Below are 17,926 nucleotides of genomic sequence, written 5' to 3' on the forward strand. Positions count from 1 at the left end.
GTCCGTTTTAATTATTAGTCGCTGTTTGTTGCAAGAGAATTCAATCATTTTCATTAGAAAATCGAAGAAAATCCTTTCATTGCATTGACAGTATAACGAAGACATGAAACGTAGTATTATAAATTTTCCATCTGAAATGTCATCACACCTAATTCAAATATTAATATTTATTTATTGATTCAATCTCTGAATTGTTTTTTATTTTATTATACATAGTTGAAGTAATATATACGGTTTCTCCAACCATGAATGAGAGCCACTATACCAGTATTATTTTTCCCATATGGTCCACGTCAAGCTTCCCAATAGTTAAACACATTGCCACGAAGTATTTGTAACACTTTGCTAGGATCATTCTCATTAGTGTGATTTCCCTTTGTGATAGCGTCGCTGTCGATGAGCGACTTCCATTTTACGAAGCAGAGAACCGGGCCATATTGCTCCCTTTTGCCCCTAAACGAGCTGTAAAAATCCTCTCGGCAGGATTGAGAGATATGTCTCGATAAACGGGCTTCGTCGGTTTCGCTTGATTAAAATGCGTCCCAGCCTCCGGAATAAAATCGGCCGAGTAGAGTTTGATAGCGCGCCGCGCGTATCTCTTAAATCGCCTCTAATTCAAACATTCCGTCCAACTGTATATGAAATTTTAATCTAATCGCTCTGGACAACTTCATTCCAATGACACTGATGCCTACCAATTTAAACGTAACATTCTCTTCCAAATTCCGAACGAAAGTATCTTCAGGTGATCTGAGAGCCGCTTGAGTATTTTAGTCTTTTTAAAACATTGGAACAGTTTGTTGTTTATTGCGGATAAGACGCTGCCTCCATTTGCCGTTGAGTTTACCTTCTTCTATTTTCTCTTTCATTTAATTTCTATCTAACAACAAGTGACCAAATGAAGATCAACTATACAATAGAACGCGCTTGTACGCGCAGGCCCTAATATTGCAGAGACATTAAAACACTCGTATGCGCGAATGAAGAAAAGAGTGAAATATTAAGCAATCATTTGTCCGCTACGACTAAATCCTCAGTTGACAATGGGCGAGTCTCGGTAACTCCTTGTTACGCGACAACTTAAACTGGCCATACAACACGCAGCTCTATTAAAACACATAATCAACACCTATTGTTCAACCAAATCGTTTCAAACGGCTTCACCGAGACAGATATCGAGCCAGACGAGTGTACAGAGAGGAAAGGAGAGCTATAGAGAGAAAGAGAGAGAGAGAGAAATAGTCGTAAAGGCTGCGCTCAGACTCTAATAACCCGGTCTCGAATCAATCCCAACGCGGAAATAAAGATAAAGTCCCGATCGCAGATAAACGTCGGGACGACGTAAAATATTTTCCCGTACGGCGAAATAGCGAAGCTCGAGGAGATTGGAGGGCAGACGTATAGGTTTATGGGTTTCCGCGAGCAGGCCGCGGCCATTCCGCGCGTCTGGAGCGCCGCCACCGCCGCCACCACCGCCGCCTCCACCCCTCGCGGCGAACCGTGTCGCAATAGAGAGATGGGGGTTGGCTGTAAAAATTTTACTGCGAATTGTCTGCAGACTACCGACCCACCGCCCGACGTTACGACCGGGAAAAATAGGAAATCCCCGGGAAACCGGCGGAAAAACTCGTCTGGGTCAGATCTCCACCCCCTCTGGCTGCACCCCTGCGATACTCGCGCGCTTTCTTCCTGTCTCATTTGGGTCAGCGAACCGATACGTGTCACTTCGACTCCTCTTCTCGCGTTTCATTCTCCATTCCACCATTTTCCCACCGATCTCTCATCTTCCATGCAGTTTTTCCATCTTCTTCTCTCGCGATGTAGCAATAGGGGGTGATAAGACGTTTGAAACGGTGCGTTTCCGCTTGGGTTAGGTCGTGGTTAGATCTTAACGCGTCTAGGGTCGGCTTTAATCTCAGACTAGTGGCTTAGAATTTTTCCAATGTTACTGCAGTTAATCAGGCGTCCGCGGTTAGGACGAGAGCAAGAAATCGAAAAATTTCAGGGAGATTGGTAAGTTAGCAAAATTTGTCTCCTGTTATCGAGATTAACTCGAACGAAGGATTTAGATGTCCGCGGTTAAGACGTCTGGGAATTTAAAATTTTTATAGACAGACTGATAAATCGATACTTTTCGCCGAATGTTATTAACGTGGTTCGGGACATAGGATTCAGGTGTGCGTAGTTTGAGACTATAGCCGCTGCTGTAACGTTCCAAACGATCGAAACAGTGCAATAAAATTTTCTGGAAGGAGCGCGTCGTTCAAGGGGGCAGTTCACTGACCAGACTTTTTTTCGGGCAGGGAGGATAGTCGGGCAGAGAGCGAAGGGTCAGAAGTCACGTAAATTCCAGGCGATCGGTTATCGGGCCAACGGTCTCCCCTGGAAACGAGGGAAACCGAGGCGACAAGAGAGAAGAGCCGCCAATTCGGGGCCAACTGTTGAATTTTATCACTCGCTGTCGCCCCACCCCTATTGCCCTTCGTGTTTCGTCCGCGGGTGGTGGTGAGAGGCAGAGGGGCAGGTTAACGTAACACAGACCACATGTGTGTCCCGTTTGCCACCCTCTCTCATTCTCTCTCTCTCTGTTTTTCTCTCTGTTTTTCTCTCGCATTCGCTCGATTTCTAGGCCTAGCCTACAAAAAAAGTCACGAAAGCGATACGGCCCTGACACCCTGTGGGAACACATGTGTGTCTTAGATAGCTGGTGAGCAAGTGGGAGGAGTATAGAAGGTCTTCGAACTGAGATAATCCATTGAACCCCATGTGTGTGTTTATACGTGTGTAAGTTCTTCCTTCGTTGATCCAGAATGACGTTCCTTCCAGAGATTCGGTCTTTATACGTATATGATATTATATAATATAATGTATATAGTATATGATATTATAAGAATCATCATCGTGGATATAGAAATTGTTCATTAATTATTTTCCTATAATTCTCTGAAATAATATTTTACATACTTTTTCCTGAATATTTTAGATCGTCATCTTACACGAACGTGTAACTTTTTCCGATTAATCGTTTACTTGGTGATCCGATTCAATTAGAACGTTTCATATGTGTATCATTAAGCGTTTGAATACTTGGGTTCAGCAGTGTATGTGGAAATAAAAATTACGAACGATTCAATTTCTGGTGTTCTCTCGACGATTTATTCCCTTCCTCTTGGTTATTCATATTTTCTATTGCTTCCTGTACGTCGTTTCGGTGATTCATGCTGCTGGCAAGCCACCTATCCTACCGATCTTTTACTTCTTAGCTTGGATCCAATCGACGTCGTTAACGTAATAGATGGCCCAAAGTCGGGGTTAAAAAGGGCCCTGAGTATATTCTTGCACCAAATATAGATTGATATTTTCTCAGCTCGTCTCTTCCTTTACATCCTCCATCTTTCATAAAAAGAACTTCGGCTCCTTCAAAGTTTCGCCGTCTTTCCTCAAACCATCGCAAACATGATTTTCCCTAAAACATGTCAAAGCCATTTTCTATATTACTAGCAACAATCTTTCTAAATACTTGGCCAAATATCCAAGAATCCTCTTCTGTGCAAACGTTGATCCAAACGCTTCAGACATCCAAGCAACTCGATCGACGAATCTTAGAATCCAATCCCACTTTACCCAACACTCTCGCGTCATCCCAACACTCTACCAAACATCCTACCAAAAATCTAAGAACCTTTTTCCTTCAAACGTCCCTTCCATATCGCTCCAATTATCTCAACCGTCAACAAATCTGACAACTCTTTGCCATTTTATCTACCGGCTCTTTCAAACACCGCTAAATATCCTTTCATCGAACGATTTGTACCCGCCTTAACCAAATGTCCATGGCGAAGTTGAAAGTTCGCGTACGTGTAAAGGTGTCTAGGTCGAATGTGAAAGAACAGGTCCCATACCGGTTGGTTCACGCGGCCACGTGTGCCAGCGTGTAACCCCTTGAAGAGGGCGGAGGAGAAGGAGAGTTTTGCCAGCTGCCAGCAATTTATCAGGACCCTCGGTGAGCCGAGTGGAAGTCGAAGACCTTGGCCCGGTCGATCGCGTAGTCTCGTTCTGTCACGACTCGAAACCCGACTCCATCGTGTTACACAGCGATGTTTCGAGTCTGTTCACCCTGTTTCACGATCTAGACTTGTTCTAAGAATCGCTGGTCCACGGGGAGACCCACCGGATCGTCGTCCCTGACTTGTGTCATTAGTGCCGGCCTGGCTATAAGTCATTAAGATGACGACCAACAAGGACGATCAGTCTTTTGGGTCAGCCTCTAATGCCAGTCAAGGGACTCTCTTCAGACAGACTCCTCGATGTTTCCTTCGTTTATGGCTTCTCCTGGATGCAATACACCGATACATAGTTGCAGGATGATCCGAAATTAACGCTTCAGTCCCACGGCTTGGCGAACTTTTGATGATCGCGCATCCAGTACGATTGTGTTGGTAGACGTTGCTCTCTGTTGGGAATTGGAGAGTTTACACGGCAAATGACGCGAGTGGCGAAGATAGTACGTCGGAAGTTCATAAATAAATAAATAAGCAATTCTTTGTCTACTTTCTTCTATCGAATCCTGTATATTTTGCATACGCGTTTCTGAGAATGTAGAAGATTTCTGTATTCTACGTTTGGTAATATCGTGTGTGATGGATGTTTTTAGACGCGCTGTGCTTCTTCGATCGCCAGAAACGTTCGGAATAAAACGCTGCTTAAATGTTTTTGGTCGGACTAGTCGTAATTTCCTGTTACGTACTCATTTCGCAGGAGAAGGAGAATAGGGAAAGTGGGAAGGGAAGGGAAGAAGACAAAAAGAAATTAAGTTGACGAGGGGGAGGAAGGAAGAAAATAAGAAGCGAAGGATGGAAAGAGAATGAAAGCAAAAGAGCGAAGAGGGAACGAATAGAAGGAAGAAAATTGGAGGGAAATCTGAAACATTAAAGATCATTACGTTTATTGCTCTGCACAGAATATATGTGGTGTATGTTCAAGTACGAAATTGTTTCGCTCAAAGCTACTCGAACTAACTTATTTTCCCATAACTATGAAAAAAAAAGGGTGGAAGGAAAGAGCGTCGAAGGGTCATAGAATACAGTCGATTATTCTTGCATCGAGGCGCAATTAAGCCTTGCTGAAGCGTCGGATCGCAGGATCGAACGCAACGGGGGCTAAATCCATCGCGACAGATAGCACTCGAGGATCCAGGGAATTGTTGATTCCCGGCGGATAGTTAAACACGAGAGGCCCTTTAGGGGCATTAAGAATTAAGTAATCCTCTCTAAACATTGAATCGACCCGTCAGCCGACGAGATACACACCGTGGATGCACTTTGCCAGCCAAAGTGGCGATCGCCTGTGAGAAAACAGAGTCTCGTTTCACAGTGGAAAAAAGGCACACCGCCCTTTCGACCGTGTTTTTTTCAAAATATTCACTCGTCTGAACGTGAAATATATGTGGAACGGGGAGATAGCGAGATGGAAATGGGAATTTGTCATCGATTTGAAATATTCGTAGCGTTTGTTAAGGTCGAGATTGCCCGATTAGATTATCGAATTCATATGGAACATCAGTCGTCGTTGTTCTCGGTGATTTCGTTTCGAGACACGAAGAATTCGATAATACGAAAATTGCTACTAAAGTTGTACTTGCTTTCGTTTATCAAAAATGAAGAAAACAGAGGAGAATTATTTGTAAATCTAGAAATACATTTATTAGTTTTTGTACGTACGAAGTATGTTTCCTAAGGAAGATTCCTGTTCCTTAAATTAGAGTTTCGTTTGCTAGCAACGATCTCGTACAATTTCATCAGTATCGGATGATCGCGTCGTAAAAGTAGTACGTAAAAAGTCGTAGGCATTACAGAAGAGCTAAAAAAGTATTTCAAGGTTCCTCTGCCATAAATTAAAGCTTCGTTGTCTACCAACGATTTCCTACAATTTCGCCAAGGACTCGTAAATTCATATCATAAAATACCAACAGATTCAAGTTGGCCACAGAATATGTTTTAAACGTGCTGTAATAATACTTAAACATCGTCTAAGCGGTGGCGTAAAAAATTCAACGCAGCTTGCTTGTCGCCAGAGGTGTTTAAAAGGGGTCGAGCGTAAGATCAACCGGTGATCCTTAATCTTTCTCATGGAGAAAAACGCTTTGCTTAAACGTGGCCACTGGCCAGCGAAGAAATTCACGTAAAAAAGAAGCTAACGTAAGGGAGTATCGAAGGAAGTTGGTACTCACAGGTTAGGCTTGGCTGTGAAAAGGTGACGTTAACTATGAAAGATTGACAAGAATCGAACGGCCTAGCCTACTTTGGGGATTCGAGTCATCGGTTCGGATCGATGAACCCTGAGCTGTGCCGTGGGCGATAGAAAAATCAAAAGCAAAATGTAAGGGTTAGTCTGAGGGGTAGCTTGAGAAACATAGAAGACGCTAATTTCTTAACTCGTAGGATTTTTCCCGTTACTCTGTGGAGCACTTGAGAGATGTATTCTTAGAATATCGTAGAATCTTTTTATAATTACAGTTAGAAATTTATTTCTGCGGTGAATAGTCTCTGAAGACGTAGGCTCATCTTGTGATTTGAAAACTTTTCTTGTCGTGTGTATATATTTGATATATATCGATATTTAAATTGTTTTACGCAGCATGAGAATTATTTATTTGTCTATAGAAATGTTGAGATTACGCGAATGAATCGGTGAATATACCGTCACGGATGTACTTTATAAAAATCTTCGCTAAACGTCATTTCCTTTCCAAAAGCGATAGATAGAAAGATAGAAAGAATTAACGTCTTGAAGAAATAATAATCATAAATACGTACACAGAATGTGTTTATATTGTAATTAAACGACGAGTACAGCTGTAACAGTGAAAGAGCTAAGTTGGGATTATGTTGTGCTACCAAATAGGGAAAAAATTCACGGTTTATTAAATAAAATACATCATTGTTCTCCGGTATTCTTTAGCTGAGTGAGGTTTGTATAGTAAATGAAGAAGGAATTGATTATCTTGGAAGGAACAGCATTTCGTTTAATCTCGTCACTCGGATAAAACGCGGGATTTTACACTCAGTTGACGTTAACGAAGGAAACATTGTAACAACAACGAGAATGAATTAATGAAAGGAGAGCAAATTGAAAGAAAAAGAGGTTTAAAAACGAGCAATCATAGTCTCCGAGAAGAGTTCTTAACGAAATTATATCCGCGAAAGAACTTGGAAAGTTTCCCACTTTTCTCGCATTTTCACGGCCCACTTTTCTTCCCCTTCTTCCTTCTTACGACAGAAATACTAAAAATAAAATAGAGGAAACGGAAAATAGAGCAGGATAAAGGATACAAAGAAAAGGGGGTAGGGGTGGAAAAATTAAAGGGAAAAGCTCGTTCTCGATGGAACGTAATTTCCGGTGTTTAGCATGGAAAATATTTCGCCCTGCCGCTCTTTTCTCTCCCCCGGAATTTTAAACTCGTTTCCACAACGATGCTTGTTATAATTTCGTTAAACAATTACCGTTCACTTAGTTACCGTGTTCCGCGGAGAATTTGCTCACGATGAAAGTGAAGCTTTAACTTTCACCACCGACGAGAATCGCGTTAGGTATGCTCCGCATGAAAATTTCCCTAACTTACATTGATCACGATGCTTACTTTGTATTACAATCACGACAAACATGATTTATGGCTGAAACGATTTCATTTTAAGTAATTATCCTTATTTCGAAAAATGGATCTTTGATACAGCTATTTTTCTAGTCAGCTGAAGTTCTAATCTAATTCCTGATCGGTTGATTGGTTTAACAATTCTTCCTACCAATTTCTATCAGATTTTCATCTTCTTTCTTCGTCAGAAGCTTCTTTGACGTATTTACTCATATTTATCGTACTTCTTTATCGATCCTTCGACGACCAAGCAATGATATAGTGTGTAATTGTTCTAAACGGTAAATAAAACAGCTTACATACTATTTTAGCATGATACAAAAATGCACTAGAACAATTTAAGCTCGCTATGTAGGTCTGAGACACAAAGAACTTGCTCGTGACTTAATAAAAAGTGCTTTATCTAAGTGCTATAAATATTCCCATTCCTTCCAACTTTATAAATATATAGCATCTACGCGAAAGGCGGAATAGCTACGAAAGAAGCGTCGAGCGATTCCTCCGAATGTGTTTCCACAACTACGCCATTAAAAACTACGATTCCGCAACCTAAACTGACTAACTAAATAGCCAGACTCCTAAGACCAGAAAGGAACACCTACTGTCCTGAACATCGTGACTAACACGATCATCCTCAGGAACTTTCTATCTCGAGGAAAGCATCCCCGATGGAACCAGCTTCGCATCGACTGTCACGAAAATTCCTGCTTAACGAGCCGGTTGTCAGGTCTGGAGGACCACGGTCGAAAGGAACGACCGCGCGAAGCCAAGGGGTTGGGAGGATTTAGGGTGGCAAATAACGACAGATAAAGAAAAGAGAGAGGGTGACGTCACGGGCGTCCTGTTGGGCTAGGTCGCGACGCGGCCTCCCTTCGTCGCTCGGCGTTCCTCGCCACGGAACGGTGAACTCGCCCCCTTCGTCCGCCAGCATCTAGCAGCTCCTCCACCCTTGGCCGTCGTGCCGAAAAAAGCAAGGCTCGCAGAAAGGACGCCCGGCGTCGTGGCGCTCTTTGGTTGATCAATACACGCCGCCTCGTACGCGGACGGACGGTCACGCATGTGCACCGTGTGGGCCCCTCGTTTTCTCCTCTCTTTCTCTCCTTCGCCCCTTAGCCTCCTCTGCCCACCCCTCTTCTTCTCCTTTTTTTATCCCTTTCTCTCACCCGACCACCCACTTTTCGTACCGCGCTCCTATCTCTTTCTCTCGCCGTGTTCGCCTTCCCCTTTTTCTTCCACCCTCCCAACCCCCGTCCTCTCCGCAACCCCTTCGAGCACTGTGTCTTCTTCCCTTTCGTCTTTTTGCGCCTCTTCCACCGAACCCCTCTGCCCCGCGGCCCTTCCAACCCCTCTGGCTGTCGCCCCCTCCGACGTCTATCTCGCGCCGGACACCGGGGAACGTGCCACTCTTCTTCTTGTCCTTTCGAGAGCTTGAATTTTTCGGGGTGGGGGGTTTTAATGGTAGAGGTGTCTTGTTAGTTTCAAGGAGATGAGCTTTCGTTCGTTCGATTAACTGTTATTCGGACGTTGCGTGTAAATTCACTGGCGAAGATCTTCCAGCTATTTTGTACCGTCTGTTTATCAATCTCAGATATTAGAGAAATTTCTTTTCAGAGAATAGTGGTTCGTCCCTTTTATAAGATTTAGAATAGCAAATCAGAAGTTATAACGTTAACTCGGATGGAAGTTACAGAAGATTCAGTCACGACGGATAATTCGATTATAATTGTATCGAGAAAATAATTCAAGTTGCAAGCGTCATCTCTAAAAGGAAACATTTACAGTGACGATTTTTCAATTCACCCCTAGCAGAGAAAATTCATCGTTCTCTATCGGCTATTATTCCTATCGCACCTCTCTTCTTTGTTCTTTCCTGGCAGCCTTACCCGATCCTTCCACCCCTTCCGTTTCTATCTTTCCACCCCTGGTTCCCCAGCCGCGCTCCTCCTTCCTGGAGGCTGGCCGATTTTTTCCTCCCGTTTCCTCGGCTCCGCTATTTTTTTTCCACCTTTTTCCCTCCCCCGGCCGGTTTCGCCTGCCCCCTCTTCAACCCCCGCCGCTCAGGCGGCACGGAGCGCCCTCTTCCTCTGTCTCTTCTCCCTTTCTTTTTCATCCAGCCCGGTTTCTTGCTCTCCTTCGATCTACTCTTCGCTCTCTATCTTCGTCCCCGTCGTGTTCTCTCTTCATCCGTCGAACGAACGAACGAACGAACCCCTTCTTCCTTTTTACCCCCGTCCTTGTGATCTTTTTTTCCCCGGCCACCCTCCGATGCCGGGCGTCGGCGTCCTTTTGCTATCGGGACGCTCTCTCGACTATCGGCCCGACCACCTACACCGACGTACGGAATAGAGAAAGAGAGAGAGAGGATAGCCAAGGGGGTTTCGAAGCGAGAGGAGAGAGTGGCTGCAGCGCCTGGATGCGAGCTAAAATGTATTTTTTTTCCCTTCTTTATCTTCCCTTCGAGCTGCTCGTGGGTAGGTTGGATTACCAATCCGGGGATCGTCGAGCATGTATTTCCATTTTTTCCCTCCTTTTCGCCTTTTCCATCCTCCCTCGTGTCTCTATCCTCTCGCCCTCCCTCTTCTTCCTTTTTTTCGCCTGGACGTAAGGGTTGCATCGGACGACGCAACCTCCCCCATCCCCACCCTCTTCGTCCCACGCCGTCGTGTTTCCGGCTCGATGGAAATTATCGAGTTGAATTTTTGAAGGGCCTGTGTTTCGTGTCCACGAAAAACGTGGCTTGGAAAAGGGGATGCGGGAGTAGCTGGAGGGTGATCGTGGATATTTCGATCAACGAACTCGCTTCGTGCTTCAGTGACGGAATGGAGAGGCCTCGAGTGGAGAAATTTTACTGGGTCTCTGACTTCGGTTTTTAATAAAGCTGCACAGTAGAAGCTTTAGAGGAGGTGGAAAGCTTCTTGGTTTACCGAATGTCAGAGCTTCCAGCGTTATAAGGAGGGCCGTGTACCGGTATACATATTACATCCGTTGCAGTCTATTTTTCGCTCGTACCCCTCGCTCTCTTTGTTGAAACTTTACTTTTAAATTTGAACGTGCTCGTCATACCTATAAGGCTGATTCTCTTATTGAATTATTAAGAAATTTAAGCGACTGTTCGCCGGATGACACGTTTCAAGATCCGTCACTGATATTAGATTAAGTTACTTAACCCTCTTATATTCCTGTGCTCTTTAATTATCAGTAGGATAATTAATAGGATTAATCTTTCGTTCTAAGTTTAGAAAAGAACAACGAATATTTATATACAGTAGCGAAGAAAAGGAAATTGAAAGCTAAGTAGGTAATTTATTTCTAATATATGCACGTAATAGTAACATTTATATTAGACGTTTTTCATGTTGTTGATACTTCCCTACTCTGCGGTATACATTATATTTCTCAAGTACAATCTGTTTTGCAATTTGCAAAATACCAAATTTTTTCTCTACTACGTATATTTAAACCTCGTTTCGTCCTATGCTGTATATAAATCTCATTTTGGTTGATAGTCTTGATGTATAATAGAATGCAACTAACCAAAGTTCCTTTCCGCTTTTTCTCCTGTAAATATAATGTAAGGTCGGTTCGACTTAAAGGGATTTAGGTCGGCAACCCTTGTAGGAAATGTCAGACAAATGTCAAAGGGCGACATTACTCGGTCGCTCGACTTCCAGGCTCTTCAATTATTCTTCTCATTACCAGATCCAATTTGAACCGTCACGTGACCGATCTCGATTCCATCTGCCAGCGGATGGATGGATTTAAGGGATGAATCGGTCTGTTCCTGCTCAACAACGATTTCCTTCGCCCTGAGCTCGCTCCTCCAACTTTCTGTCTCCTCTCGTTCACGATTTTAAAATAGAAACGGATAGTACCCATTTCCGGTCTGTGCTTCAAAACACTCATGATTTTTTTCTGTCGTGTGAAGAATCTTCCCACCTTCGGATGGTTTCACTTAGGGCGGCGAAAGTTTTTAGAAGAGAAGTAGAATCTTTTCGACAAGTGTTGCGTGTGTACGTCTAATGAGACTAACTTTAAAATATGGCTACCTGGAATTACAGAGATTGTACAATTTTCAACTTGATTAATTGGTTGATACGAACAATTTACTACGTCTGTTCCTTTTGGTAGGAGTCGAGAACTTTTAGAACACGAGGCTATGGAAATGAACTAGTTTCGTTAAATGTCCAAAAACTACAGGAGCTTGGAATAATTTTAGAAGATGGTAACTCACAGTGGCACTTTCAAATTTCTAAAATCAACCGATACTTTATATGGACTTCGCCTACTTGGATCTTATTTTTTAAAAGCATTCACAAATTCGTAACACTAAACTAGGAAATTCAGATCCTTTGGAATACAATAATTTGCAATTGGCAAAGTTCTAAATTTCCATAAAAAGTACTTTACACTCACAAACATCTTTTGTCCGGGCAATTTTATACAATATTATAACATATTATATAATATTTTATACAATATTATAACATAACACCAAAAAATAGAAACGAAATCTTTTCGTCCTATATCCTACGTTTTATCGCAGTAAAAATAATTACGAAATATGATACACGATTAATTATGTCTCCAAACGTTGAAATTCAGTCATCAGCATCGATAAAAATAAATGGAGAAATTTCGATGAAATAAGGAATTTCGTAAATGCACGGATCAACAGGCAAATAGAATGGGAGAAACATCGAAATTTTGTTTCAATAAAAGTGTCGGTGGACAGGATCGCAATATCTGGAAGGGATTTTATCCGGTCGTTCGCGAGAGGGTGAGCTTTCGACGGCGTTAGGGCCGCGTTGACCATCCTCGCACGGAAAATGCATATCCCTTCACGTTCTTGGACTTTCTCACAAGAATCGGATCGTTTCACGAGCCACCTGTGGAGCGACCGACGAAAGCATTGCCCTTTCGACGCCTTATGGTGTCCCTTAGCTCGGTTTCTAGGTCGGTCCTACACCCTCGGATTTATGGGGGCGTAAAATTCAGTCCCACCGAGTGGCTCGCTATCGATTCGTACTTACCGAACTAGGTCGATCGACGAATCACCTTCGACATCGACTTACGACAAGGTTGATGGCATTTCAGTATTATTGCACGATTGTTTTACGATCAAGTTCTCGTTTTGTCCTTCCATGTACCATTTTCAATCGTTAATCTATAAATATTTGTTGCGATATTTGCTAAACTAATTTCCTTTCTCCTCTGTATAGAGTCTAAATTAAATATATAATAAATTAAATAAGACCTGTGCCTTGCTATTAACTGGTTTTCAAAAAATGACCATTGGTCTCCGCAAAAAATGGCCACCTACGTTAGAGAACATGGAGCAACGCGAATAGTGTTACAAAAATTGCAATATTTAATAAAATTATCTTAGAAACAGCTCTGTATTTACTGTACGTACACTTAATTTATCTACTATTTTTTTTTTCTTTCTTACCATTTTGCAACAATTATAAAATACAGCAAAAATTACACCGCCATTCTCAGAAAGATTAAATCGAATAAAATTATCTGCGAAAATGTCCGTATTTACGATAATACAGAAATATAATTTATTTATTACTTTTCTACCATCTTATCACAGTCGTGAAATGGCAATGGTACAGAAATTACACGATCGTTCTCGAAGGAATTAAAAGCTTCGTTATCAACGTGAAATCGCTCGCCAAATATTTCAGACACGTCAGCTATATATCAGAAAGTCTACTGCGAGCAATTTTACCAAGGAATAACGTAGAAAGAACAGAGGAATTCGAATGGTCGCGTTTACTTTATCGTTCGTGTAACGCGATCCCTCGTCCGGAATAGGCCACCCTTTACTTCGAGCATTCCGAGTCCTTCGAGATGGATACGTGACCACACGCAAGGTCCTGCGAGTTGCGGAGGCCTGTCGGAGGGTGGTACGCGGTCGTTTGTGGTTCAGGAGGTCGTGAGAAGGGAAACGAGGTCATCCCTTAATGTTCCTGGCATCCCCGGTGTCCCCCTTGTCCTACGTGTATTTCGTTGGCTTTTAAAATCGCCCACGGTTTCCAGCCTGGACACAGCTTCGTGTTGTGGGAGCCGTCAATCGAGGGAAAGAATTTTTTCCTGTAGGCAATTAGTGGGACGGCCGGTGATTTACTGTGTACAAATTCGAAAGATTAAGAAGCTTCCCTTTTGTGACGTTCGATTTATAGTTTTACGTTTAACGAGAGTAAAATTTCATTTTCGGGTTGACTGGATTTGGAGAAGACTCGGGCGGAGTTTCTCGTATGCAAATTTTATTTTCCAATGCGGATAAAATTTTGTTAGCGGTCAATTTGATTAGATTCAGTTTATTAAGCATCTTCTCGGAGAATTTCGATTATCGAATTCCGTTTTTTAATAAACTCGATTGTGGAAAGGAATTTTGAAGAAACGGCTTAATAATTCCCTCATCGTTGCTTGCATCGTGTCCTACGATTTGAAAAAATACGAAACTTCTCGGACAATAATTCGTGGATTAATACTACCGATAAATTGACAAAGTACTTGTTATAAATCATAGAACTCTAACGAGATAATCAGATAATTTGTAATCGATCGAAATTACTTGTAATGTAAAATTCCGTTTGTTTCTTCGTCGAACGTTTCGCTATTGTGCAAGATTTTTTATTCTGACTTTATACACTGGTAGCTGTGCTGCATTAATAACCGGTTACTCGTGTGTATTTTATAAAATATTAATTAAATCGCGCGAGATTCTTTTTTATGTTAATTAAATTAACATACAGCGAAAGATATCAGTTGCTCGGTTCATTTTATCAAATCTCGCTCAATTTCCCTCAAATGAATTCTTTCGTCGCGTGATTTAAACAACCCCTTTATATTACAACTTTTCCATCCCCTATGGCTGGAGTACGCGTTTTCGCCTAACAATTTATGAGCGAAAGAGATGGTTCAGGGGGTTGGATTGTTTGTCTCTGTAGAAGGCCGAGTGATGCCCAAGGTCACAGGCTAAGCCCGCCACCCTCGTCTATGTTGTGTCTAGACGGTGCTTTTTACCCCTCGCCGTCCTCTTTGCCATCCTCGATCCTCGCTGCCCACGCCTCCACCAGTTCGCTACGTCGACTACTTTCCACGCTCCACCTCACTTCCACCAGCTCACCAACCCTCGTCCTTCGCTACGATACTCCATTTATCAATTATTGATACTCTTTACGCGGTTTTCGGTGATTGTCATTCGACGATGTTACGTCGTTCATCGATGAAAGACGATGAATCATGATCTTCTCGTCGACTTATTCTCTGGTCTTATTTTCCGTTACTTAACGTAATTGCTCCTGGTGACTCTTTCTACGCGATACCCTTCTTACACGGTTCTTTGAAACGCGCAGCTCTTTTGACACGTTTTATTCGCATTTACACATTTGATTTAGTCATACACGGTTACAAAGACGCACGGTAATAATTAGTTGGTTGGTTAGTATCCTACGCGGATACTTGAAAATCGTCCTTTCTTAAGCACTCGTGCTATACGTGTATATTAAACAAAATGTTTTTAGCGAATGCGTCTCTGTATTTTAAATTGCCTGCTGTATAACTTGCGTCAGTTTAATACAAGTTTTATACCTTGTTCCACACCAATTTTTTCGTGACCCTTTTCACACGATTCTCTTTCTGCATGATACGCATCCAGCGTGCAAAAACAGGCTCATACGGTAGCATAGTTTCGCAATTGCCCAGAGAAATTAGGATTCGTGGGATTTGATATTGTTTTATAAATGTAACGTAATCGGTGCAGTTTCATGATCAAATAGGAAATCAGGATTCGTTGTAGTATTTCACACTGTTTCGCAAATTTATCGCGATTGATATAGCTTTTGGAATCGAGCAGAGAAATGAAGAAAATAAGAAACAAGTTGGATTATTTGATCCTAGAACGAAACTACGGCGAATATATGATGGAATAAGTGATGGAAACAAGCTGTTTTCAGACACAAAATTGTAATCGCGTCAAACTTGGTGTCGTCATGAGCGAGTCATTTTTATATATTGTGCAATAACTGCCAGGATTTATTTTTACAACTCTAGTTCGCTTATAGGACTCTCGGTAGCCAAGCGATTCGAATGTGTAGCTGTAGAGACCAAAATCGTACGACGCGTCTACCTCTTAAAATACAACGCGATATTTAAGCTCGCAAGATACTGGAAGCAGCATAGTGGACGATACGAAAGATTAGAAACGGAAGAATCAATTTAAACATGGGAAAGAGAGACTACATTACGTGTGCTATTAAAAATTCGTCATCAAAGGTAAATCGAGAAATGAACACCTATTTAATAAACGAAAGGGATACAAAATATAGAAGAATATAAATAGAAGAATAACTTGAAATATGGAAAAAGAAGAGCACTGTCCTACGTGCGCCATTAAGAATTAAACATCAAAAGTAGGTCGACAAATAAAACACTCATTTAAACGTATTAGCGTTAGATATTTCAGCTTCGCTTGTCTTTACGTGTCTTTGTAATTATTGAGTTGGCAACTAAGTGATTGCGGATTTTGTACCCGATAGTACACGTAATTGGAATTAATATTCATATTTACAAATGCGTACACACATACATACATATGTATGTAAAAAAACTTCAATGATATCTACTTCCACTACGCGTCCAGCTATCTTTTCCTCCGGCTGTATCTAAGTCAAGAAGAATAAATTCAAACATAGAAAAATAAAGACATTGTGCCCTATATTCGGTGCTTTGTGCTCTATATAAACTAACATATATCTATTTTTTTCTGTCGCAGCAATGCAATCCGCACGACAAGGAGAGCGACTATTGGGGTGGCGGACGGGGCGCGAAACAAGGTTACGAGGTGAGCCAACCGCTTGCACATATTTTAGCAGAACGGCCGAAATTTTCACGGTCCCCGTGCTAATTCTACTTAGTGAAGCGCAGCACTTTCTGTTGCAGGCGAAAATGAACGCGGACCATGGCCAACTGCAGAAAGGTGAGTCGTCCTTTTGCCTTCTTTCTTTAATTGGATCTCTTAATCGGCCGTGAACGTATGCCTCGCGGCACCGGTTTAATTATGCGTGTTTCTCGTTTTTCTCTCTCTTTCTCCTTTCTCCCGTTGCTCTCTTATCGTCAACGTTTCCCCCGCTCTCTCTTTCTTTTTCTACCTTAGAGGAAAAAATATTTTGGACATAGAATAAACGTGGACCGAGGAGCGCGCAAATATTGGCACTCAATATTCGATAGTGCGGCCATTCACGGATATTGAAATAACAGAGGTGAACGACGACACGGAGGATGGAACGTATTCCCGTTTCTTTTTTCTTTTTTTCTTTCACGTTCCGGTTTCATTCTTTTTTTCTTTCGTTTCTCCCGTTTTGTTCCTTTTCGACGAATTTTGTCTCGTTCCGGTTCCAGGGTGCCAGCACAGAACGTGTTGACTGGACCCACGCGGTTTTCACGGTGAATCGCCAATTCCAGGATATCGAGGGGTTGAAAATTTGGAAATTGCTCGTGCCACCTAGATTCGCGATTTATTCGTTGGCTCTTCATCGTGATTTTGGTGTTAGAATTCTGTGCAGTTATTAAAGTTAGGAAAATCGATTGTACGTAGTTGTCGAACATCGTATGTGCTGTTCAGAGTGATGTCTATCTTTAAAAGTTATATCTTTAGATTTGTATCACTGAGAAAGATCCTGTCTTCTTTTTTCGAAGATTAGATTTTGATCTTTCGGTATTTCTTAGATCTAATTAACTATTCTATGTTAATCAGATAGACGCTACAAGACAGACGTTCTTTATGAGCTTCTAAGAGGATAAAGGTACGAAGACTTTCTTTGTCGATTTCTCAATTCCACGATCTTCGTCGTTAGAAACTACCGAGCACGAAATGAATTCACTTTCTGTCAATCTTCGTCGTCGTAGATTGTACCATGTGAAATAGCTTCTATAAATTCTATAATTCTATAGCAACTGTGATTTCAAAACGAGTAAATAAGCCGAACCGAAGCCAAGAAGGCCAAAGAAGACCACCAGAACAATCTTCTAGCAGTACCAAATCACTCAAACTACTATTTATTCTTCGCTTAATATACAATGTCAGACACGCCAGATGATTTCATCTTACTAAGCAGAGGTTTCTCGTTAAATAATCCAACACCGACCAGAAGACCTTTGGTTGTCTGAAGAAAAGAGAAAGAAAAAAGAGGAGGAAGGAGAGACAGGACCGAAGCTGACGCACGTTACGTGTAAACATAGTTCGTAAGGTTGGTTCGCTGTCTG

At 42.0% G+C, this 17,926-nt stretch overlaps 1 protein-coding gene across 3 annotated transcripts in view; it reads left to right on the forward strand.

Moving 5' to 3' along the window:
- The window catches only part of LOC126922904 (zinc finger protein rotund-like), a 249,980-nt gene that overhangs the window by 112,939 nt on the left and 119,115 nt on the right, over positions 1–17,926 (forward strand). For 2 of the 3 annotated variants that reach the window (XM_050735844.1, XM_050735842.1), the window contains exons 3-4: positions 16,437–16,505; positions 16,589–16,640. In XM_050735844.1, coding sequence (XP_050591801.1) covers positions 16,437–16,505; positions 16,589–16,640 — 121 coding nt within the window. The remainder of the gene's footprint in view (positions 1–16,436; positions 16,506–16,588; positions 16,641–17,926) is intronic. The other variant, XM_050735843.1, reaches the window with a different exon arrangement.

The sequence above is a fragment of the Bombus affinis genome, chromosome 13 (genome assembly GCF_024516045.1).
Source record: "Bombus affinis isolate iyBomAffi1 chromosome 13, iyBomAffi1.2, whole genome shotgun sequence".
Taxonomy (NCBI): domain Eukaryota; kingdom Metazoa; phylum Arthropoda; class Insecta; order Hymenoptera; family Apidae; genus Bombus; species Bombus affinis.